General features: G+C 38.7%; 1 protein-coding gene across 1 annotated transcript in view; it reads right to left on the minus strand.

Moving 5' to 3' along the window:
* The window catches only part of AP3B1 (adaptor related protein complex 3 subunit beta 1), a 158663-nt gene extending 138347 nt beyond the window's left edge, over positions 1-20316 (minus strand). Inside the window, exons 1-3 of the mRNA XM_065655822.1 lie at positions 20099-20316; positions 8563-8638; positions 3460-3534 (exon numbers count right to left, since the gene is read on the minus strand). Of these exons, the coding sequence (XP_065511894.1) occupies positions 3460-3534; positions 8563-8638; positions 20099-20232 (285 nt within the window). The 5' untranslated portion in view covers positions 20233-20316. The remainder of the gene's footprint in view (positions 1-3459; positions 3535-8562; positions 8639-20098) is intronic.
* Positions 20317-26170: the final 5854 nt, after the last annotated feature.

Genomic DNA, 26170 nt, shown 5'->3' on the forward strand with positions numbered 1-26170 from the left:
CCTATTGTATTTTCTCGTTAAATTCCATTTTTAACTATTTTCCTCGGTGAGGTATTCTCTACTCAGTATGAAGGTGCACGTATGTGCCAGCAACTACAGTCAGGCCACAGGCTGGAGGGTGCACAGGTCCAGAGGCTCCAGCAACAAGAGAGACCAGAGTGAATCTTAAGTGTGACTCCAGGAACTGGAATGGGACCTCAAGTAATAGGGGCCCCTGTGTCAATGGTGGCCAGCACCTGGAACAAGTGAGGGTCTGGCTGCCAGCACCTGGGCTGAGACCACAGTTCAGAGGGCCCAGGAGCAAGGGTACAAGCAACTGAAGTGACTGGAGTATGTGAAACCAAGCACAAGCCCATATGTCTGTGGTGCCAGTGACTGGAATGGGTGCAGGTGTGCCCGTGGATCAAGCTGCACCAACACGTGAGTAGGTGAAGTGGCCTGGGAAGGAGGTAGATAAGGGTGTGGGCATCTAAGGGCAGGACTACAAGGGCAGCTGGCTATGGCATGGACCAGGAGAGGCCCATCCAGCTACCAGAGAACCCAGATGGTCTATGGGTGTCAAGGGGCAAGAGCCATGTGTTTGTGTGCATCTCTCTAAGGGCACAACCACAGCAGGTTGAATAGTAGAGAACCAGGTGAGTTCTGGCCAGGTCCATATGTGCACACATGAGCACACATTTGTGTGGCTAAGGGCAAGATCATGAGGGAGCAGCTACTGGGGGAGCGGTGGAGTCCTATTCATACATGTAGAGCAGCCTATACCAGCAACTGAATGAGGGCTGCAGCCTCAAAGGCCCATATGTCCCAGTGCCAGCAAGAGGGGTGACTGGGATGCAGGGGCCAACCACCAGGCAGACTGTGTCTGAGCCCAGCTGTTGAAGAGATCCACACTGTACTTACGTATGTATGTATACATACATTCCCACTTGGGGACCTTCATCTTTAACTGCCAGGCTGCTGCTGCTGTTTGTTTTCATGTGAGTACCCTGTGTCAATTTACGTGGCTGCCTCTGTGTACATGCATTTATTGTGTGTCTGTATATACACAAAACATAATCATGCATTTGCACACTTAGCAGGAATACACTCCTACTACTGGTTGGGCTGGCAGCCTGGAACTGATGCAGTCTTGCCTCTGTTAGGCTAGCAGTTCCAGGTCAAACATTTAAAAACACTTAAGATGAACAATGCAGTTCAAGGCACTCTTCTTTGGTGTAAGGTATCTCTGTTCAAAACTGGACTTAGAGTACTTGTAACTTAAAAACACAAGTTAAAGCAGAAGGGAATATTAAACTAGTCTAAGTGTGATTCCTTGCCCCATTTCCTTTTATCACCTATTATTAAAATTACAGTTACAATTTCTAAAGTTATTTTAATACAGGAAGTTCTGAAAGGCTCTGAATTGTCATCTTTGCACACTTCTGCCTCCTTGACTTACTAGAGGTCCTTATTTGGCCTCAGTCAAATAGGTGCACTATTTCAGAGAATGGAAAAAACAAAGCTTTAAAGTAGTAGCTAATAAATAACAACTTCTTTAAAGCTGAAATTAGATTCAAACTTGACTGTTATTATCCATTCATATAAAACAAGGAAAAAAACCCAGACATATCTGTGACCTTGTATATTGCAGCACATTAGACAGACACAGGAGTTTGCTGAAGTCGTTACTGCGGAAAATATAATCATCAGTGCCATAAGCTAGGGAAAAGGGGATTTTTTTGTTCCTATTAATAATACAGGCTGAAATACATATTTCCAGGAGAGCAGAGAAGAATTGGAGCATGCATTCAATTGACTTTTCTTAAAAGCCAGTGCTTCAAATCACTATTTCCTGCATTTTTACAAAATTATGATCCCGTGCAGTAGAAAGTAACTAATATCATTGCCTGCTTGCTCTGCTTTCCTCAAACTGACGCTTGTTGGTCACTACACAGTTCAGAACTACAAATTTATAGATGTTATTTTCATCTAAATCTCATTAGTCAAGTCAACTATAACTCTGATAGCTCTGCACTGTAGCTGGCAGTTTGTGCATAGTACTGGTAGTGAGCAGAGTAACATTTTCTTTATAAAACCTCTGGTTGTACAGCTTTCTAATGCAGTTGCTGCTTTAGATTTCCTTGAGCCACATAGTAAGCCTGTGGATTTAAACACATCCCAGTTGAATGCAATCTCTGTTTTTCAGCTTCCAGGAAATTTGAATTTTCACTAGTCCAAGATGAATTTTTTTTTTTTTTCTTGCTTTCTTACAAGAAAAAAAAATACAGAAGCAAGCTACTTTGTGTGTCTAACTCCTGATACTGGGGCAAGAAAAGACATATATGCTGCTAAAATAAAATGGATGGTAAACACCCTGAAAGCGAAACTTGTATTTCTGCTACTGTTTTTATGTATAGCAATCCTGAAAACAACTACTAAATAAATCTTATTTTAATTAAAAGTCACACCACACAACTTAGTCCAAGTTGAATAAATGTATTCAAGCAACTTGTCTCAAGAAAATAATTCCTATTGCAGATGATTATGACTCAAGTTCTTCATCAGCTGCTTTTATAGGAAGCTTAATTTTTTCTTGTCTGCCTCTTCATACACTACTTTCATAATTTTTCATACAAAATAAATGACTAAGGGCATATTCCAAACATGCGTGTATGACTTCAGTTGAAGTCTCCATGTCTTGCAAAACATAAAAGTAACCCAAAGATTTAAGGTTACACTGCATATCAGCAAAAATTTCTTCTCTGCTCAAGATGGGACCTGTCTCCCCCACACTCCAAATAGTCACATCTCTCCAAAAGATTCTGAGATTTGAAGGCTACTCTTCTGTAATCTTCTGGAATCAGAGGCATTCATACTAATTAAGTACTAAACAAATTCTCTATACTAAATTATCAAAAACCCAACACTTAGGTATTGTGAAACGAAAAAATTTAAATGCAATTCATTAGTAACATCACATTTTGTCTAACCACAAATTCATATAGACTTGTTTAACTGAGCTAAAGTGATCTCATTCTGCAATCCCAATACTGAGACACTCCTTTTATAAATACACTACATGTAAACAGTGAAAACTTTTTTACCCAGCCCTTATCTCTCAGCCTTGATCTGCCATAGATGTTTTCTAATACAATGTAGCACAATCCCTACTCAAACTTCACAAGCAACACCACACCTCTAATAAACTCCTCAGAATTACTAGCACACACTTCCAAACTTTCTCTAATCAATCAATTTTTAAATGTAAATAGTTATTACTCCGCCCTCCAAATCAGCCAGTAGGTTCTTTATTTACATGTTAAACTACTACCATAATGCTGTCATTGAAATTAAACCCTGAGAAATTCTGTTAAAAAAATACTAGAGATTCTATGGTTTATGTTGAAGTCAGATACAATTAGGTAAAGTTTTCATGAATAGATATTCCATAGCAGTATGCTTAACAAGCTATACGAATACCTCAATATTTTTACTGGCAACATTCTTCACAACAGCAGGAAAGAGCTCAGAAGCATTTTTTCCTTTTGCAATCATCTGAAAAAAAAAAAAATAATAAAAGGAGATACAAATCTTGGCAATGTAGTACTATAATTTATTAGAGTGTTTCTGTTGGTTTTTTTCCTTAAAATAGACAGGCATTTATTCCAGATCTGTATTTCAAGCCTGATTTCTATGAAACTGAGAATAAAGTCTGATTTTTTTGTTAACTATTAGACTTTACAGGACACTACCCATACCAAAAACCACAAAAACATAAAAACAAACAAAACAAACCACAACACACACACACCAACAATCCTGGCTGGTTATAAGTTTGGGGGATGGAATCAACGAACTGGACTTTACCATATCATATAGTATTTTTAATGCTTTAAAAATGACTTAAAACAAAGATCTTGCTAATCTGAAAAGCTTTACAAAATTACCTTTTGGGAGCTCCTATCTAAAGGAAAAAAAAAGAAACAAAGCAGAAGTTATACAGGTTTTAAGTCCCGTTCCTCTTCACTGGAACAATCTTAGTGCACAACAGAACCGAGGAGGAAAAAAAAAAAATAGACATCGCACTTTAAAACAAAGCAAGGTTGTTTTCCATAGCAAGTTAAACACAAAAGGCCTTAAAATGTTTATACAGAACAACAACAACCACCACCAACAGGTAAAAGCAAGGTCAGCCCACTGTGGGGTTTCAGGTTTTTTGTGGGTTGGTTTTCTGTTTGTGTTTTTTTGTTTTCTTTTCTTTTTTTAATGAAGGAAGTTTTCATATTTGATCTCAGAGAAATCTGAAACCAGGGCATGTAGGAAACAATAAAATTGTCTCAAAGAGCACAAACAACAAAACCCTAGTTTAGCTTCAGCCCTTTTATGAACAACCTAAGGAGGGAGTTATTTATAAGAAACCAAGTACATTAGAAGGAATAAAATACTTCCATATACACTACAGCTGCATGACTCTCTTATATCTTAAATCTAATTCCAGCAGAATCTCTGCCAGTACTTCATGCTGTAAACCCTGGAATCTACTGAATGTGTTACATGAAGTTACAGTGCTTCTGAATGCAGACTCAGAGCACCACCAGCTATGGTCAAGTGCAGGATCCAGTCAGCCAAACATCAAGCTACTCAGAAAGGGTAAGAGCTCACTAAGACAGCAAATATGCAGGGATCCAACACAGGATCACGAGGTTTGCAACTGCAGTTACTGCTGTTCAAAACCATCTCGCATCCCCACCATTCCACAACTTTATACAGCTGATTAAACTTCATATTCCTAACTTGCAGGTCTGCGTATTTCACTGATAAAACATAGTAAGGGCATAAAGAACTAGGATCTCATACAACAAAAGCAAGAACACACAAAACAAGGCAATATCTTGACAAACTGTATATTCAGAGAAGGTTAGAAGACAGACACTAGAAAAAGAAAAAAGGTAGTTGTAATTCAAGCTATTGCTGAGTCAGCCTTTCAAAAGGGTTTAAGAGCAGCAGTCCAGCATGACATTTCAATTTAACCAATTATTTATTGTAGCTGTATTAAAGCATAGGAAGTGACAAACTAAGAAGCAAGCACATTGTATGAGTTTCAAGGGGGTTTAACTAAGAATCTAAATTACACCATGGCTGTCAGGACTGGGGGATCTTTGTAATAAATCCCAGATTCAGAATGACCACGGTCAACTAGAACTTAGTAGCAAGATGCACTGCAGAGAAGTACCATAGAATAAAATATTATCAATCATCTCATCTTGATGCAACAGAAGTTAGGATGATCCTCAGACTTCCCTGACAGGCCGTAACAGTATGACTCTATGCATTACTTGCATTATTTAACTGATCAACCATAATAGCTCCAGTGTACCATGTAAATATGTATTTAGGGTCTTTTAAAAGAGTGTATTTTGACTCATTAAGTCATAACGATTAGTGTAAATCCTCCTTTCCCATGGATCATTAACCTGAAAGAATATAATGGTTCTTTCCAAGACTAAGGTCTATCATGTCATTTTTGTTGCTGTGCCTAGGCATTCTCCAATTGTGTTGCTTATATATCTCGAGTTCCTGCACAGACAGAAACTTTAATTCTAGAAGGAGTGCTATTTAATGTCAGGGTGCACTAAACTTTTTATTTTTCATGAAAGAGACAGACAGAGATGGCATGTGAATTTGTTTACGAAATTTATGCTCAGAAATCTTTATGAGCAAAATTCCACTGAGATTTTTTTCCCCAGATGTGAAGTTCAGACAGGTTTCAAGACCTGGCAACATCAATATCGTCGTCGTTGTAATATCAGTGTATGTTTTAAAAGAAATATCAGCTACTGTGTTTTCATGCATACAGTAGAATAAACTCAGTTCTGTATACACTTTGAATTAATTTCTAAACCAGTAGTGTTGCTTGTAATCTTCCAAGACTACAATTATTTTATGCCATGCATGTAAGGAAGAAACATCAAAAATAACACACTGACCGAAAAAAAAAAAGATATGACATTGATCATTAAAGTTACACATACGTATCTGAGCTGAAGGTAGGTTTAGATATCTTCATGTAAGAGAGGGAGTGGAAAGATCAAAACTGGATTACTCGTAGGCTTGAAATTACATTGTTAAAAGTCACTCTCTGCAAGACGGATTTGTTTTTATTTGTAATGAATCTCCTCCTCCCCAGGAGAGAGTTTGCAAACCACTTTAGAGGAGGAAGCAGCAGCAAAAGGAGCTATAAGCGTTGTTATCCTGGTACTTTTCCATCACACCTATATGGACTAAGGAAGGTTCTGCCTCTTGAAGTCTACTAAAAGAATAAGAAAACTATTGTTATGCACAGCTTTTCCCCCTACCTAAAATTAGTGAAAATAAGCATTCCAGTGAGACATGTTAAACAATACTCCAACAACAGAGTTCCTTTTTCCTCTAATAATAAGGCTAGAGGAAGCCTTTCATCTCTGGAAAACGTATCTGATCCCTGAGAACTCTCTAAATGTAAGCACACAACTGGTAACCCACAGGCATTTTTGTGCCCAGCAAGAATTTTATCACCACTGCTGCAGGGCCTTGTGCTAATTGTGCAAGGTCCCAGTCCTGGCCTGTAAAGCTCATTGTCTGTCTGTTATGTGAACCAGAGGTTAGTACCAGGTGTCTGTTATGAAACAGAGTTTAAACACAGGATAACAGCAAATACATAGAAAATATAGAAGAGACTGAAAACAGAGAATCCAGGAATTGAAACAACTCACTTGTGCTCAAGAACAGTCAACTTTATGAGCTAGAAGGCTGTTCCTGCTTCAAGAAAAGCAGCAGCAGCTGAGCAAGTGTAAAATACCCAAGGAACAGAAGGTGCCTGCTGCTATCTTGGAAAGTAGTGTTCTTCCAGCATTTGGAATGGGGACTGAGAACTTACAAAAGGGCAAAAATACGGAATTGAGAAGTGTAGGAGCAGAAGAAAGAGTGTGCTCAATTTAGTTCTGCCTTCCCTTGCTGAAGACCTCCTGTGCCTGATCACCTAAGCCTAAGACCATCAAGCACCACAGCTACCAGTGCTAAGTACACATGTCCAGCTTTATTGTATCATATACTTCTATTATAGAAAATTAAAGGAAAAGTTGTTAAGAACTGCTTTGAATATGTAACAGTAGCAAGTATTTATAATAAGTGCATTTGCTCATTGTGCACTCATAATGACAGCATTGTTTGTAGGAAAAAATAAAAAAAAAATCTAGTAAAGCCTTGGTCTAAAATCTAAACCTGACTCAATTTAATGGTTTCTGATTCTCCTGTATACATACATAGACACATACATTCAATTGCAACAGTCTCCAAATACAGATAAAGATCGGGCGACCTTTTTGAAAAAGAAAACCAAGGGAAAAACAGATAACTCTCGCCAACCCTCCCACCCACAGTAAAAGCCAGAAGAAAGATCTTTTCTGAAAGAAGCAGAAGAATGCAAGTTACCACAGGTTGAAACCATGACACTTCTAAAGGCCATGATTTCTTGCAACAGCACCTCTGTGTGCCAGACTCTCACTAGTCAAACCCTGGGGAATTGTACATCATGTTGGAGAAGAAGAACCAAGAAACCTTTCACCAAAAAAAACCCCTGATGTTATGAAATGGAGGAAAGAAAGCTGAGGGGAGACCTTACCACTCTACACGACTATCTGAAAAGAGGTTGTAGCAAAGTGGGTATTGGTCTCTTCTCCCACGTAACAAGTGTTAGAACAAGAGGAAATGGTCTCAAATTGTGCCAGGGGAGGTTTAGACTGGATATTAGGAAAAACTTATTCCCGGAAAGGGTTGTCGGACATTGGAACAAGCTGCCAGGGAAGTGGTTGAATCACTATGCCTAGAGGTGTTTAAAGGCCATGTAGGCGAGGTTCTTAGGGACATGGTTTAGAGGTGGACTTGGCAGTTCTTAGGTTAACGGTTGGACTCTATGATCTTAAGGGTCTTTTCCAAGCTAAATGATTCTATGAAATAGTAGCTGATAGGTTACCCAGATCTAATAGGTAATTGATTCTTTGGCAGGACTAGGATCAAAGGCAAAAGCAGAAGACAACCAGCTTGAGTAAAATCTTCATCACTAGAGGCTACTGAAAGCAGAAATTGTCATGTTTAGAGTCGGGGGAAAGAATACGATTGCATGATACAACCTGTACCTTATATAATCTAAAAAAGTAAAAATTGTAAACCCAATTTGTCATTTTACTCCTACAAATTTCTGTTGTTTCTTGTCTGCTGAATTAAGGCAGCATTAGAGGCTCCTCTGAAGGAACCATTTCCTCTATAAGATCTCACCTCCCTACTGAAAATTGATATTTAAAGCCATATTGGCACTGTTACATAAATATCTTAAAAGTATATGACTGCATGTATTTTGATAAAGCAATTTCTACACAAAATTCCAAATTAAGGACTTCTTTAAATATCACGTAAAGATTCAAATGCTGAGTTGGTAGATGATCTGTAAAGCAAAAACAGTATTCATATCCAAGAAATAAAAACAATAATGAAAAAGATATGCTAACAAATAAAAGTAATAATAATTTTTAAAAAAAAATCACATACCCCAACAATCCTTTTCATAGCATCCAGCTTTGCAGAATCTTTACTGCTTTCCAACATTTGCTTTAGGTCTTCATTTCTATGGTAGAAGCACAGTAAAACATCCATTAGAAAAAAGTAAAAAATAAAATGAGAATACTATTTTTATATTCTTGCATCAATTCAGCAACTTCAGGTGAAGCATTGCCGCTTCTTGCCCACTTTTAAATTGTATTTGTTACCAGGCTGGCCTTGTATAATGAAGTGTTCAGCAGAAGAATCTATCAGATTCCAACAATAATGCAAGCCCATGCAACTTTAATCTGCTGTTAGCTGAAAGTTGAAGTCTTCAGGCAAGAGAAGAGCTCAATTTGATTCATTCGCTCCTCGCTTTTTGCCCAGTAAGAGCCACAATGTAATAGCCTGAGGCTGACATGTCTGTATTAAAATATAATATCAGCTTACATAAATCACCAAAAGCCCAATAGCAGACTTCAGTATGGTCCAAATCTCAAGGAGAATCAAGCATATAACCTCAGGTTTTCATCTGCCTTTCTGGATTGTAAACTGCTGTCCCTTGTCCTCAGGATTAAAAGCCTCAGATCTATACTATAATACATCTGTTCCACATGCCATGAGATTGATAGCTCAATGATTAGACACATGTAGTGTCCAAGCACTTCTTACAGCTGAAATAAAATTCCCACACAGAAATATTAAGTCAGTAAGGATGCTCTCTAACAGATACAGCTTCTCATTAGCCACTACTAGTAAGAAACTTCACCATGCTTGGCTTTTTAGACACAAAGGACAGCAGTCTAATTGCATGTATAGACTCTGAAAGTTTACAAAAAAGATTCTTTGAAGAAATAGCCTTTTGTAATGCCTAGATTTCTCATGTACTAAAAATATGAAGCGAACAATGGCTCAAGAATGGATACCTGCAATATTAAAAAAAAAAACTCCAAAAGCTTTCCAAGTTTACAAACCCTGTGAGTTTTCACATTGTGAAGGGCAACATAGAAATCCAGACAGAATTTCAGAAGTGAATGCGAAACCTAGATATATTCTGATTTATCATTGCCCTCAGAATTTCAGATGGGGAGGAAAAAGAGGTTTAAGCCAAAGCAAGAATTAGTTACAATGAGACAAAATGTTACCATCCATTTCTTCATAAACCTTTAAATAGCATTTTTTTACTACTTGCAAGGCATAGAGTCACTTTAATAGAGATTATTTTCCTTGTATTTTCAGACCCAGTACTGCATCTACCTGTGCCCTTCCTTGAGAAATTCACACTACCCACACAGTTCAGTATACATCCACAAAATTAAGAACCACAACCAGATGGGGAAAAAACCCAAACACCATTTGTTCCTAATAAGCCAAAAGAAAAACATGCAAAATTTAGGATGCAGATACCTACAAGCAATTTCCAATTTAAGTCTAACGACTTTTTCAAAACAAAATGTTTTGTGAAATACTGGATCAAGTAGCAAAAATGGAGGAAGTAACACAGCAGAAGATTCAAGTACATGCTGAAGACTACCTCCCAGAAGATGGGAATGACAAAAGCAGTCAGTTATCACAGGATGACTATGAGTTACCAGTGTAAAAAATATGTTTTAAAAAAGGCAAAAGGTGAATTTAAGATGTGAAGAAAGAAGAAAGAAGTATCTAATCATGAAATGTACTTCTAACTGCTTAGAGAAGATATTCCATCACACATTTCAAATTAAAACATTTTGAAATGTTAACAGGTAAGATACAAACCAGAGAAACTAAGACATGAAGACCTGGTAACAGCCTTCATTTCATAAGAGAAATGCAGCACCAGGGAAAAAAAATACAAATAAATTTAAAAAAACACACAAGTGCTTGATGAATCCATTTGGAAATTAATTGCTACATGAACTGATGTAATTTTCTTTCAATCTTTTCTAAAAATTATAATCCAGGATTACCAAGTGTTACATACTTACAGAGTAAAATATTGTTCCAGATATTCATATGTTTCAGGATCAGCAGCAGCAAGCTTTTTTTCTTCAACAGTTAGATATGGCTTCAGTGTAACCTCAAAGTTTCGCCCTTTAAGAGCAGATTTAATAGTGCAAGACACCTCAATTATTTTACCCAGCATTGTAGAATTCTGTTCCATTCTTTCAAGTATAGTATTTAAAAAAAAAAAAAAATACTGCACTCAACCCAGCTTGCCTGCTGAGACTGAGGTCTGCTTAAAAAAATAAAATCTTATTAAGTAACAGGATACCCACTCCCTTGCTGTTTCAACTTCTAGAAACAAATATCCTACACAGATTTCAAAGGTCATTTCCCTCCAAAACCAACTCTTATCAGCAGGCTCAATGAACAATGGAAAAGGCAAATGCATTTCAGTCTTTCATAATATAGTTTAGTGTACAGTACAAAAATACTGTCATCTTCCAAGCATTAAGATGATGTAAGGGAATTTCAATCCTTAAGTAAAATCCCTTAAAACAGAAAGCATATTTGCAAGCCTCACACTGCTGTTCATGTTTCTATATTAATTAGTTATTCTGAAGTGACAGATCTTCAGCACACAATGTTAGACAAATAACTTCTTTATCACTTATGTTCACTTGCCAGGAGCTCAGAAACATGCAAGCAACCCTCCAGCTGCATCAATACCTTGGCCTCTCCCCACTAAAGCTTTAAGAATAATTCCAGCTTTACAGAGTTAAGTACATACTATAGATGACTGAAATATAAGCTTTATTACTTCAGCAGCAAAACCAGGTTTAAAGAAGCCTAATATAATAGATGATAAAGAATACGGAGCTACATGAACCAGGACAGTAATGGTCCAACAACAGTAGGTGCAAAAAAAGCTTTGTAAGAGTAAATAAATTGTCTGTGAGCCCATTTTGCCTAAGAGCAAGAAGGGTTGAAATGACTGAGAGGGAGAAAAAGAAGAGTCCCACCTGTTTCCCTGCATTCCCAAGTTGTAGTTGAGTGTCTCAACCTCTATATACAATACAGCCCCACTGTTCTAAAAAGTTGCCAGTTGAAAGCGCTGGTATGGACCATAATTAGAAATATTATACCTATATACAATATGAAAAGGTTATGAAATACAATCTTTATTTTTTTCATAGCATCTACCAAAAAGAGGCAATGAGCCAATTAGTAATATATTAAGGAATCAGTACTCTGTCACCTCTGTAATCTTTACCACCACAGGCTTGTATTCTTCAATAAAAGAATTTGAAAGGTAAGACACTGTAAATCAGGAGCGCAAAATCATTGTCTAACTTTCTCTCATGCAAAGCATCAAACATGACAGATCTGTGATGATACAACATGATGGAAATCACAGAACACATCCAGAATAATACATTCTCATTAAATTACTGGTCAAATGTTAAAAGGAGGAAGATGATTTCTAACTTTCTTCTAGGTTTTCACATTTTATGATTGTAGCCTTTAAGATATACATTACTTTTGTCTTTCTGCCTCAAAGCACTGCTTTCTTCACAGGCCTTTGCACCACTTCTGGATACAGAGTGTGGATATGATAGGATCTATGACAAGCCTACCAGTTAGTAGTATTCTTATAGATGTTACTGTAAAAAAGTAAACAAAAAAGACTGGTTAGATTTTTCTAGTTCTCATTCTCTTTCATGCTCCCTCTACTCCCCTACCATAAAAACAAACAAACAAACAAAAACAAAAAACTCACCACACTACACCACCACACAAACTACATCTTTCAGAAACACCACCCCAGTGCATCAAAATAAGAGCAAAAGTACCCCCAAAACACCTAGATCTTGGCAGTCAAGAGAACTGCCGAACCATTTTAACAGCCTGGAGTCTTATGCGAGAAAGGACCCTGACCACTACTTTTTATGCTGATTATGGCAAACAGCAACTAAACACCTCTGATTATGCCATACTCTTCTTAGCACACACTTGGTCACTGAAATGGCATCTTGCTCAGATTAAGACTAGGATTTCAGATTCTGCTAAGCAACGTTACCCACTTTTACAGAAAAGAAAAAAAAAAGTCAGCATAACTGCACATCACAGAGGTTTAAACCAGCCATGTCAGTGATAAATCTGGACCCCGCTCTCAGTTACTTTGTCTTCTCATAGTAACTATCACAAACCTTTAATCGCATTAAACTAATTCATAATCTGTAGCACATAATTTGCCACTGCACCTACCTATTCTGAACTGTTGTTAAGAGAACACTTACTCCACCCTGATAAGATACACATTTATTCTATCTCCTTTTTAGCAACGTGGTAAGATGAAACACATTGTCAGCATTTGCCACAGCTCCAATGTACCCAGTTACTTAAGGAAGTCACTCACTTATCATAAAGCTTTCTTTGTAAAAAGCAGTTTCATAGGTATCAAAACTGCAACAGAAGCCCAGCAGGCAATGCAACAATTATGCTTTAGCTACAAAATCTTTACTCCTGGAAGTTTATCAGCCTGCTGTTTTACAAAGTAACAATTTAATTCTGATTCCACATGCCATCTGTATGCCCCAGAACCTGGGAAGGGTTTTAATCACCTCTAAGAAAGGAGAAGGAATTTTAAACAAATGAACTCGTGGCGAGACAGAGCCTCTGTACGCAAGGGCAGCACTGTGTCACTGCAAGATAAGATATAGGAAATGGCAAACTAATCTACCACAGAGGAGATAGCAAGCTTCACCAGTTCTGATATTATGGAACCATCTGTTATAGAACAAAAGTTACAGAAAGCCCATTCAACAGAGTTTTAATAATGCATGTCTTCTTTTAAGTTCTCCCTCCCCTGCATGCTTTCAGTTACACAATATCAACTGAATTGTTCTTGTGTTCAAAGTCTTTAAGACATATTTTAACCACAGCATACTGAGATTTTTTTTTTTTTGCCTGCAGAACAACAAAATGTTCCAATGTGAAGTTTGAAATACTACAAATGTAGAAAATCCACACTGACAGAGCACCTTAACCTTTGGTCCTGGCACCTGAGTAGTAACAAAGTCCTATAGAAGGTCCTGTATGACCCCACAAAATTAAAAATAATAATATATATAAAAATTTTTTTAAAATCAGTTTTTTTACATTTTACTGGCACTGCAAAATCCTTAGATTGGCTTATTCTAGCTCATACTATTGTTTAAACTGCAAATAATTTTGAATTTCACACTTAAAAAAGGATCTGTAAATTGATTTCAGAGCCACAGAACATGGAAGCTAAAATGGCAGCAAATACATGCTGCAATTTGAGTTTATTTTGCTGTTGATCTGGGGTATTCTTCTAGCAGGAAATTAAGAACTCTGAGTTTCACTGTTTCATTCTATACCACAAACTGTTTCAATGACATCTTGTGGTGCAATTCAGTATTGCCACCCTCTTCCGTTATAGCACTATTTATATTTATTGCCAATTTACAACACCAACATAGAATTCAACTATTACTTCAAGGGAGACTCAAATCATTTGGCAATGAGTGTAGCTGCGGTATGGTTTAAAGAGAATCTGAGATAAGAAGTAATCTATTTCCTCTTCAGTCACCCCTAATTTTTCAATGTGAAAAACAGGCATACTGCCCAAAAAGCAGACTTGGTAGTTTTAAAGGATAAACTACAGAGATGTGAGGAAAACCAGGATGACTGTAGTATTCTGTAAGGCTGAGAACCACAGAGAAGAACACTAGTTATAGTCTGACAAGCAACATAATTTAACTCATTTAATGACTGCTTTGCCACTTGTTTATCAAAGCACTTGCCATCTGGATGGTTTAGGTACAGTCTCATCCTTGTCAGTGAGGAAACATACACAAAACAGTAAAGTTAAAACTGAATAAAGCATATTCCCAGCTCCCTGTTGTGAAATTACAGTACCTGAACAATGTTTGAGTAACTCAGATACACAGACAACCTACAGTTCAAAAGTTCTAACCAGATGGAAGCTACTATGACAAAGCAGTTTGAAACCCTTTCTGGAGACAACTGTGATTTAATCTAAGATGCCGGAGAGCAGCTTAGCAATAACATCTGACAACTCTCTCAGCACCTGTGGGTGCATGCCATCGGGGCCCATCGATTTGTAGATGTCCATTTTGTCCAAACAATCTCTAACCTGGTCCTCCTGAACCAACGAAAAGTCTTCCTTTTGCCAGACTTTCCCTCCAGTCTCTAGGGTCTGCGATTCCTGAGGGCCGGTGTTAGCAGTAAAGACAGAAGTGAAGAAGGCATTCAGTAACTCTGCCTTCTCTGTATCACCCAGCACCAGGGCATCCTCCGCATTCAGCAGTGGGCCTACACTTTCCCTAAATTTCCTTGTGCTGCTTATGTACTTGAATATGCCCTTCTTGTTGTCCTTGACATCCCTGGCCAGATTTGCTTCCAAGTGGAGCCTGGCCTTCCTCACCACATCCCTGCATACTCTAACAGCCTCCTTATATTCCTCCCAGGTAGTCTGTCCCTTTTTCCACATTACATAAACATCCTTCTTCCACCTGAGTTTTGACTCGAGTTCCTCACTCATTCATGCTGGTCTCTTACTCCCTTTTACTTGATTTCTCCCTCCTAGGGATGCATTGGTCTTGAGCTTGGAGGAAGTGATGTTTGAATATTAGCCAGCTCTCTTGGACCCTCCTACTTTTTAGAGCCCTATCCCATGGGATTCTTCCAAGCAGGACCTTGAAGAGGCCAACGTTTGCCCTGCTGAAGTCCATGGTTTTGGTCCTACTTATTGTCCATATCATATGTCCACAAATCTTTATATGCCAAAAGAACTCTGGTTTTCTCAAAGTAAGAAAACTACCACAGAGTGGTACAGATAAGCATGGTCTTCAGAAAAGCATAACTAAGAAACTCTGGAATTTCTTGCAAGTGTCAGCCTTATGTTCTAACATTGTTACAGAAATGTATTTTTAATGCCATTCAGGATGCAGATCACAACAAGTGTCTAGGGCAAATATGACAACATAATAAATATGCAGAAACCACAGTGAAGGCCTTAAACTATAAACTTGCCTTTCTGAGGAAACAAAAAAAGCCTCAAGAAAATTTTAATTACTACATTACAGAGAAACACAGCAAATCAACAGTTCACTGTCTGCATCCTCATATGTGCCAAGTGCACGGCAATAAGAATGTATTTACTGTGTATCACTTCCCATCAGATCTGACCGATTTCAGCTAGAGAAGTGCTCTGCAATAGCATGCCCATGTTCATATAGTGCATTTAGTTCCTATCCTGGTGCTGACTACAGGGTTCAGATTTCATCTTGTAGAGTCATCAGTTCATGCGAACCATTCATCTTTGCTGGCTTGTACATCCTACCCAAACTGGCATATCACCATATTAGTGGGCATAACGCCATTATAACAGATGGGGAAACAAAGTAGCAGTGCCAATGAGCTAGTGGATGCCTCAAGTTTGAATATTAGGGCTGGAGTCTCCTCCAAGAATTTCACAAATGGCAGTCTATGTACATACAACCTTTCCATGACTGGTGGAACAGGATATGCCAAGGCAAAACTTGATCAATTTAAGACTCCAAGAACATCTCTGGCAGCTGTTGAAAGCAAGTTTTTGGCTCTGATGAACTTGGAAAAGTCTTCTGCACAGAGAACTGGGGAATGAGTATCTTAATGAAATCAACACCTTAGATCAGCTCTCTGCAAAATAGGCTTGCAAATCTCAGAAAAAAAAAAAAAAAAAAAAAAAAAGGCTTGCACCCCTGCCGAGTTTTCTGATGAATAGCTCAACAGAATGCATAAGCCAGATCTGCAGGAAAAAAGTCTAATAAATTACAAATGTATTTTGCTTGGCAGGAATACAGTTTAAAGATGCAAATCAGTAAAGGTGAAAATGCATGTTATAAATTTTTTTCCACCTGCTTCAATACTGTACTTATCAATTGACATCTACCGACATTACTCATGAGGTTAACCTGTAAGTTTTTACATTTGGTTTAGGTACAGCAATAGCTAGTTTTATTGCTGAAATTGTATAATTTCAAAGAACTAAACATTATTATATTGTAATATTACATGCAGGTAAATTTTGTTTAAAATGTAATTAATATAGATGAAAATTTTCTGTCCATCTGCCATTAACTATAGGCAGTAATAGCTGCATCCTAATGCAGACAATTAACATTGATTCCGTGTTATTAATTAGCTTTCCATGTTCTCTTATAAAGTTGGAAGGCAGTTAGACTTTTCATCCCTCTTCATAGAGCAATACTGAAAATATAAAAACATCCTATTAACTTAGGTGATGTGCATCAAATAGTATCTCTCTACAATATACAGGTGGTTTTGACAGTCTTCCAAGTAGGCAGGACTTACTTCATGGATTCCATCAACCTAGACCATGGAGAAATAGCCTGAGGTCCACAGGCTGGATTCAGCTTGTCCATAAGACTTACACGACCCCTTAGCTCTTACCAATTCTCTGCTGAAAACTCCTGTTAAGGTCAAAAACTTGTCTGCCAACCATTTCCTTTATTCAGGTGGCCCACAACTTGACCCTTTTTCTTCTTTCCCAAACACGTGAGAGGCACATGAATGGCGTACATCTGGAGCACCTACAGAGACCTATGTCTGGAACATAACCAGTTCACAGACAAGTGTCAGACTACCTACCTGAATACATGAATAAACTCCTAAAATGTAACTATTAATATACAAGTCCAGTTCATATGACAAGTGTGAAAGAAGAGGGAAAGGAGAGGAACAGCACTTCCAGCCACGCCGTGGGTCCCATTCTGCACAAGAAGGTTTAGACTGACTCATCTCAGGTACTTAAGATCTTTTAATTATTCAGTTATTGAGACATTTAACAGAATCAACAGAAAGCTTCTATCCATTGAACATGAGATCCACCTCTGACATATTTGAAGTGATCTAACTAACCAAAAGGCTTTTTAAAAGCAATACATACCAAATAGGCAAGTTACATTTGCTTCTTTAATCAACTTGTCATAGGCTGTTCTATATAACAAATGCTGCAAGATCAAAGACAGTCTATCCTAACAAACTACTTGTTTACTTCAGAAGTATTTTGGCTTACTTCCTCTTCATGACAAACAGGAGAAGACAGACAACACAAAGAAAAGAGACTTGAATTTTTTAAAGGAAGTGTTTACAGTAATACCTTGATATTTATACTTTAACCACACAATATTAAGATTAACTGGCAACTGGCAAGTGCAGGCCTCTGGTCCAACAGTTACCGGACTAGTTCAACAGTCCAGCAACATTCTGGGCCACATATTGTATATCTGACCCTCTGCTGAGAAGGAGTACTTTTTGCATCATCAGTAGGTCTAAGGCAGAATCCCCCTTCCTCAGCAATAAAAAGTTTGCCAAGCACTGACACACCACAGTGATGTGTGACATAAGCATACCTATGATCATATTGAGCAGTGTTGAGTGACAATCAAGAGAGATCCAGCAAACAAACTCTGAAAAGCCACAGCAGTAATTTTATCTTCACTGGTGGAATACTCCACTGTCCCCACACTTTAGAAAGCAGAGACACATCTTGTACTTTTCTGTATGCCCTGTATGGAGGGATGAGTTCTGCCCAGTTTAAAGAACACAAAACCAAACCACCAAAACATATGACGTCCTCCATGTGGGCTACACAGTCCCTGTTCTGAGAAGAGTTCCATTTCTGCTCTAAGGAAAATAAATTTTGTTTGCTTCTCAATAAGGGGGTTTTGGCTATTACCCATGTGGACTATATACATGTTGATTGTTCTGTACAAAGAGAACATCCATGCTCTAGAAACCTCAACTGATGTGTTTATTCTTGTGCCACACCATACATGCTATTTGCTTGACAGCATTGCTTGACAACATACATGCTATTTGCTTGATAAATGACTATTGTATTTTCCAAACAGACTGCAACACAATCTGCTTTTCTAATAATAAACCTCACTTGTAGTCCAGCAGCTTTTTCACACCACACAAATTCCACCATCTTCCCTGCATAGTGTCTGTTCCTCAACTGTCCAATCCATACTCAGAGCTCACCCACACAGGTCTGAATCAAGGATAACTTCCTATTTCAACAAGAACTTCTTTTCCAGCTAAAAAAGACCACAGAGATCAATGCCTGCAGTCTTCTCAAGTCCTTCCTTTAGAGGATGGATCTTCCCTCCTGTAAGTGTAAGAGCAAGCCTGGAGGAGCAATCAATAAGGCATGTATACATTTCACAAGCTATTTTGGTTCTTCAATATTGAAAGGCAATCATATACACACATGTACAAAACGTATCAGGACACTGGGCAGGCTCAGGTAGAATTAGTCACTTCAGCTTCTCTATCTGATAAAACAGAGAGCTATACTTCACCTGCAAAAAAGTCTGAAGTCTAGGATTAAATGAGATATGTAGACTTATGGCCATGACAAACGATCAGAGCACACCCCTCTGTGGAAAAGAAGTAGCAAAACAACGGTTAAGAAATAAAGCGCCAAGTTATTTCTACGGAAGGGGACAAGAAAAGAAGGGTGCAAACAACTTAAGTCAGCTACGACATACAAGTCAGCAAAGAGGCATCTATGCTAGAGCAGCAAAACTCTTAACTGGAACAGAATGAAAAAGCGAAGTATTAGTGGAATAGTAGGAGAAGAGAAATGTGACTTGTCTGGCTAACTGAGGAGGCCTATCATCTGCTGTTTCACAGAACCAAGCAGAGTGACAGCAGCTTCATGTTGTTGTAATTTACTTTGGTGTGGCACAAGAATAAACACATCAGTTGAGGTTTCTAGAGCATGGATGTTCTCTTTGTACGGAACAATCAAAGTGAAGAAGTAGTGATTGATTTTCTAATGTACAGGAGACCTTAGTTTATGGTGCTTTTCATTGGTTGCTCTCCGAATAGATTTCCAATTTGTTGTAGGGTACAATTCCAGCTTAGCAAACCCCTTGATCCTCCCATTTAGACACATTTTTTTTCCTCTCCAATTCACTTTTCCTTTAAGGAACTGAAGGCTTTCCGTGCCTGTGCACTTCAGCTCTGGGAGATTTTTTTCCCTTCTCCACTTCCTCGTTTTGACTTGTGACTGAGCCACAACACTGTTAACACCCACTTCGAGTGGGCCACTTTACCATGATCAGCTACGTTTCCAAATACAACTCCCACAGATACTTCTAAGGACCTTTTTTTTTGTTTTTAAATAAGTTTCGAGACAAAATTAAACTAATGCCAGTGTGATTAGCTACCGAAAGAGAGGGGGGGAGGAAAAGTGTTTAGCGCTTTTTCAAAAAAACCAACAAAAAACTTTACAGGTTACCTATTCCGCTATGAACACCTCAAAGGTGAGCAAGCGAACTTTCCCACGGAGTCACCAGGGGGTAAAAGCGGCGAAACGAGGCACCGCTTCCCCGCCACGGTCCCCGGAGCTGCCCCTTGCCGGGAGGAGCCCCGGGGCCGCCCTCCTCCCCCAGCGCCCCAGGGCTGGGCTCGCCAGCCCCGCACCGGCCACCGCGCACCCGCGCAACAGCCCCGAGCGCGGCCCCAGGGACCCCGAGGGACGGGCCGCCCCCCTTACTTCTTGGTGTCGCTGCTGAAGAGCCCGAAGGCCGCGGGAGCCGAAGGGGTGGTGGTGGTGGGCGCTGCCTCCTGCAGCGGCTCGGGCGCCGCCTCTCCCCCCTGCTCGCCGTAGCTGAGCCCGTTGCCGAACATGATGTCGCCGCCGCCGCTCCCCGCCCGCTCCGCCAAACTTACCCGCACGGCGCAGCCCGCACCGCCCCCCGGAAGCGGCGGGCACGCGCCAGCGCGGCGGGGCGGGCGGGTCACGTGGCGGGAGGGGGGAGCCAGCCGGCCGGGGCGGAACCGCCGCCTGCCCGGCACCGAAAATTACATTGGGCCCTCTGAAGGCAACCACGAGGCTGGTGTGGGCCCAGCTGGAAATCAGTTCGACCCTCCTGGATTACAGCATTCTACATTTCAAGTTCTTGTGCAGCAGAGGAAAAGTCATATACGAGGCTTAGAACACAGAAGGCTGTTCCCTCCTGCCGCAGGAGCCGCCCCCGGTCCTAGCGCACGGCCCCGCCGCGTCCGCCTGCCCCCTGCTCCGAGCGGTCCCTCGTGCAGACGTGTGCCAGTGTCAGTACCTCGTGCTGACCCCCACGCTCACGGTAGTGGTGGCATAGCCCGAACGAGCAGCGGAAGCTTAGTTACGGGAGGCCGTGAAATGTGAAAGGATAATAAGAAGTGGTCTGAGGACAGTTTCTCCTAATTTCTTTTCGCAATCTTATTTTCCTATGCGCATCTTTCTCCCCCACCCCCAGTGTCTGTGGAATAATCTGTGTTCATTAAAATGTCCTTCTATCCGTCTCCTGACATAACGTACACTAGTGGAGTCCAACCTTTTCATCCTGGGACCTGAACTCATTTCCCAAAGGTTACAGTTCTCAATCAATACTTTTTATCTAGGAAAAGGAAGAAAAAAAAAAACACCACCAACAACAACAACAAAACCGAAAAACACAACACCGACCATAATATCTTTCTGAAGCAGACTTTTGACTTGCTTGTCTTTCAGCAACTTGTACATTTCTGATTGAATCTGAGTCATTAACAAACAAACTTGACAAAAAAGAAGGGCCAACACAGGATTTATTAAGAGTGCAGGGCTGTTACAAAGGCGGTTGCCCTCAATAGTTGCTTTATATGGATGCCAACATCTCGGTTCTGGTTTATGACCTCTCACAGTAATTTTTTTATAGGGCTGTCTCTTGAAAGCCGTGACTCATGGTGTAAAAGTCCCAGTGTGAATATTCTTGACCATCACCATTTTACTTGTTGGTTCTTTAGACTTCAATTTTTGTCTTGCCCTTTGCATTGTTTACCATAGCAGCCATCACAGTTTTCTTTCCCTGTAGATGGAAATATCTCATTATAACTACTATAAATAGCCATGGTAACTGCTGATATTCTTCCAATAATGTGACTTGAGGTGGACACCTCTCAATTGCACCAAGTCAGATAGCACACAACATCCTGAGTTTTAAAGGATCAGAAACCAGAGTAGACTGCTGGAGTATTCGGTCTGAACCAAACAGAAATGGATGCTTCTCTCCTAAAAGTTCAAGATGTTGCTCTGATCTACAGAGAGATATGAGAATTCATATCAGCAGTCCTTAGAAATTCTCTCTCTCTTTCAAACCATGCATTAATTTCAAAATTTAATGGTGACAGCACTTCAACTTTGGTCCCAAACATGGTTATGCTTATATGAAGGGGCTCCAGGTTTACATCTCTTATTTCTGTATAAGGCACATATAATGTAGGAAGGGATAACCTATACTAGGCCAAGTCCATAGTTTGTCAGGTAGATCTATTTCTTTTAAGACTGCCTGCCTGTTCTCTGAAGCAAGAGGTTTAAACTTCTTGCTTCTTCGTATAAACCTATAAAATAAGTATTTCATGTTAGCAGTAAGAAACATCTTAAGTACAACAAACTCTTTTATTATTACATGCATGACTTAGAAAGTAACCTCAGAGGAAGGATTAACAGAAAAGGAGAACAATAGACTTGTAGAATATTTCAGAGAAATTTCTGAGAGTACAAACATGGAGAAAAGCAGACAAATGGGCTATTGAGGTGGATGATCATGGGACTGTGATATGAGAAGAGGAGCAGATAATAACAGTGAAGCAGAGCTTCGAAGGGCCTTGAAACTGAGAATAGAAAGCAAGTATTATATGAAGATTTATTAAGTATCATTAAACAGTCCTATCAGGAAGGCTAGCTATAAGCTCTTGCTATCAGATCTTGCTGTTTAGTTTTATCCTGAAACATGCAACAACTGTTCAATGAACAACCTTTTCCTGGCCATATTAACTCTTCAAAATCACCATGCAGTGATAACATACTCCACATTGAATTTATATCTGTTCAAAATTATGTCAAAATTGCCAAGTTGTGAAACACAAAATACTACCAAATCTAAATTCTCCACTTACATTTATTGATTACAGCAGGGGTGTCAAAACTCATTTTCACCAGGGGCCACATCAGCCTCGCAGTTGCCTTCAAAGGGCCGAATGTAATTTTAGGACTGTACATTTATACAGTCCATCAAGTCGGAAAGCCCCAAGAAGCAGGAGCGGAGCCCCCAGATGAAAAGTCCGCAGTTCTCGCAACCTTCCCCGAGGTGGCTGAGTCCCCCAACCTGCACCCTGTGCAAGCACACAAATGTAATTTCAGGACTGTACATTTATACAGTCCTAAAATTACATTTGGACCTTTGAAGGCAACCGCAAGGCTGATATGGCCCTGGCTGAAAATGAGTTTGGCACCCCTGGATTACAGTATTCTATATTTCAAGTTTTTGTGCAGCAGAGGAAAAGTAATATACAAGGCTTAAAACATGGAACACAGAAGGCTTTTTCTCCTCATTTTTCCACTCATCATGTTTCTTTCTGAAAACATTTCACCTCAATGATTCCTACCATCTTCACAATTGTCATTTCTATAGCATCTGGTAAATTGCATAGTTTCTTACTCTTTCATTCATAGAGGCTAACAGCTATGTAATATGTGATGTATGGACAAACTTTTAAAAATTAGTTGCACTGAGCAGTAACTTCCAAAGCTCTATGGAAACGAATAAATATTTATATGGATAAATACATCTGTGTTTTCATTAAAACTCATATATTGTAGATACATATGCATTTAAGAGGAAAAAATATTCACGTTACTCGTCAAACTGTAATTTTATAATTCAAACAAACATTCACTTTGCTCAGCTTTCTGAAGCATTTATGGAAGATATTTTGCAATGTTTTTTACAAACTTATGTATATTTTGTGGTTTGTGGTTGGTTGGCTGGGGGTTTTTTTAAGTTGATCTGGGCTGCCATACGTTTATTTGGTGCCCTCTCGTGGCTCAGTTTACTTATATGCTATTTGTAATGAAAAAGATAGGAGGTGCATCAGTAAGGAAATTCATTTTTAATGAAGTTCAGGCTCTGTATAACAGAAATGTCAAGATATTAAATACTTTTCTCACATTTTCAATATTGCTGTTATTTTCTGATATACCTAGAATGTGCTGTTATTGCAGATCCTACGCAAATGCTTGAGTTTTGCCTGAAATTTGGTTTAGTATTATAACACATGTCATTGATGAAAGATAAGTAATTATACAATACAAACTTCTGAATATTAAGATTTTTCATTCAGTAATGATTTCAAAATCTCATGTATAATCAATTACTTTAAAATTAAGTACCAAGAACTCATTCCATAACCTGGAATAATGGATTTTCTGTCTGAGGCATGAACTAAGCTGCTAGTATTCCTGAGTACTTCAGGAAATCTGTTATGCAAATGAGAAAACTAATGGTCTGAAAAAAACTTTGATCTGCCTCTCTATAGTTGAATCTAGATTTGGGACTGTAATAAAAGCAAACCCTGTTCTTTCAAAAGAACCTGTTCTCCGTTTCTTCTTAGCAGAACTGGCTACCATATTACCCACAGGAGCTGCTCACATATGCGCTGTTGAAACCAGGAGACTCTAAATTCTCTTTTGTTCCTACAGCTCTTCCATAAACTATAAAATTACCTACTATGTGTCTTCTGGCTTCATCAATTAGTATTCCTTTGAGTGGTTATTAAGATTTTTGGTTAAATGATGAACAGGAAAAGCAGAAAGCAAAAAGCAAAAATGTAGAACAGAAAAGAGAAAATATTTGAAAAATAAAACAATTCTTCAATTATGAGAGTTCTTTGTAGTTTTTTCATTCATAAACATGCAAAATAGGTATTTCTAGAATTAGAATTATAACTTTCATGTATATATAGAAAGACTAACATTATATTCAAAACAAATATATTCAAAAAACAAAAATCTCCAAATATAAATAAAACCAACGGAATAAGTCCTCTTATACACTTGTGCTGATATCATACCAGTATGTTTAATGATAGTTAAAGTTCACGTAAGATCCAAGGTGAATTTGTCTTGAAAACTTTCACTGTAATTGAAAAGATTATTTGTTAATTCTTCATTATTTAATCTTCCCAGATATTTAAATATCATACCATCAAATACTATATCAAAATAGGAAACCTAAACTAACTTGCAACCAATTCCCAGTAATATGTAATGCTCACAGAACTCAAGTAATCAGTTTAATATGTTCTAAACAATGTTCAATTGTTTACTGCAATGTATCCTAATTTTAAAAAATACATACTCATATAGAATGAGAAAATTTATTGTATCTCAGATTTATCTTAACTAGGAGAAGAAATTCAGGATGTAGTGTGTTGTCTCAAATACCCCAGCTAGCCACAACAACCTTTCTAATGCAGTTGCAAGTTACAGAGTTGCCCTTGGTCTACCTTGTTGACATCAGTTCTAGGTCTCCCCTGTAGATACATGGGCATACCAACTACAGACATAGGTTTGCCAATTTATCTCCTGCTTTTCTTGATCAAGATAAGCACAGGGTCAGGCTAAGTTAGAATGAAATATTTAACGGTTTTAAGTAATGGAGCTTAAATAACTTTTAAAAAATTTATACAATTTATACTGTAACATCTGGCTGGATAAGGTTACTGGGTTGAGGCCAGCTCCAGACTTCTTCAGGGATTTGCCATAACTGACAGAGTAAAACAGAGGGGTTTCTGCCTTTATTAGTATTTCACAGTTTTCTAGTTAAAGTTTGTAAGCTAGCACATTTATCTAAAGATTTTTTTAAGATAGTTTGGATTAAAGGCTTTAAGAAGGAGGAATATGTACATTGTTCATGTGTTTATTATAATGTCTCTTCTTTTTTATACTGTCTCCTAGCTATTATCTAGAAACTCCACTGAGTTATGCTGCCTTTGAAATACATGCCTTAACAGCTGGAAATGGTTACTGGGTCCTGAGTTTTAAAAGAAAATCAATCTGCACTTAGTAAGGAATTCAACCTTCACATTTCTTGTGTACCTGCACATCCTCCATGTTCTACCTTCAAACTGTACTAGAACAGATAATCCATGTTTGTGTCTTAGTTTGCTTTCCACTGGTACTGCAAGTGAGTTGCTTGGCAGAAATAAATGGACAAATATTAATGGAAAGAATGGCAGGATGATTAGATTTTCTCAGTGTCTCTATCTTCCAGTCAGGGTACAGAAATACACATCTGTCCTAAAGAACCTCTGCTCCATTCTTGAGTTTTGAATTCAGTTTACTCCTGAGTAAATGACAATTACAATGCATACAGCAATAAAAAGAGAAATTAAGCAATTTTAGGCTATCGGTCCATAGGCAGGGAGAAGGCTAGATGTAAGCACATTGTGACTTCCTTGACACAGGGCCAACTATGCGTCAGTGCTGGTACAGATTACAGCAGTATGGGAACAGATTTTACTGTTGTTGAATGAATACAGCATCCAAATTCTTCCCACTGTAGTTGGAGCACAAACATAACCACCTTCAAATTTAACCACCTTTGTACTTCGGTAGCATTCAGTGTGTATCCTGTCCCATGGGGTGAGAAAAGAGTAGGCAATGAAAAAGTTCCTGTCCAAGGACACATAACTTATTTTTTAGCATTTTTGTGCACACAAATTAATCATACTGTAATAGAATAGACCCATAATGTAAAAATAAAAGTGG

This window comes from Caloenas nicobarica, chromosome Z (assembly GCF_036013445.1).
Source record: "Caloenas nicobarica isolate bCalNic1 chromosome Z, bCalNic1.hap1, whole genome shotgun sequence".
Classification (NCBI taxonomy): domain Eukaryota; kingdom Metazoa; phylum Chordata; class Aves; order Columbiformes; family Columbidae; genus Caloenas; species Caloenas nicobarica.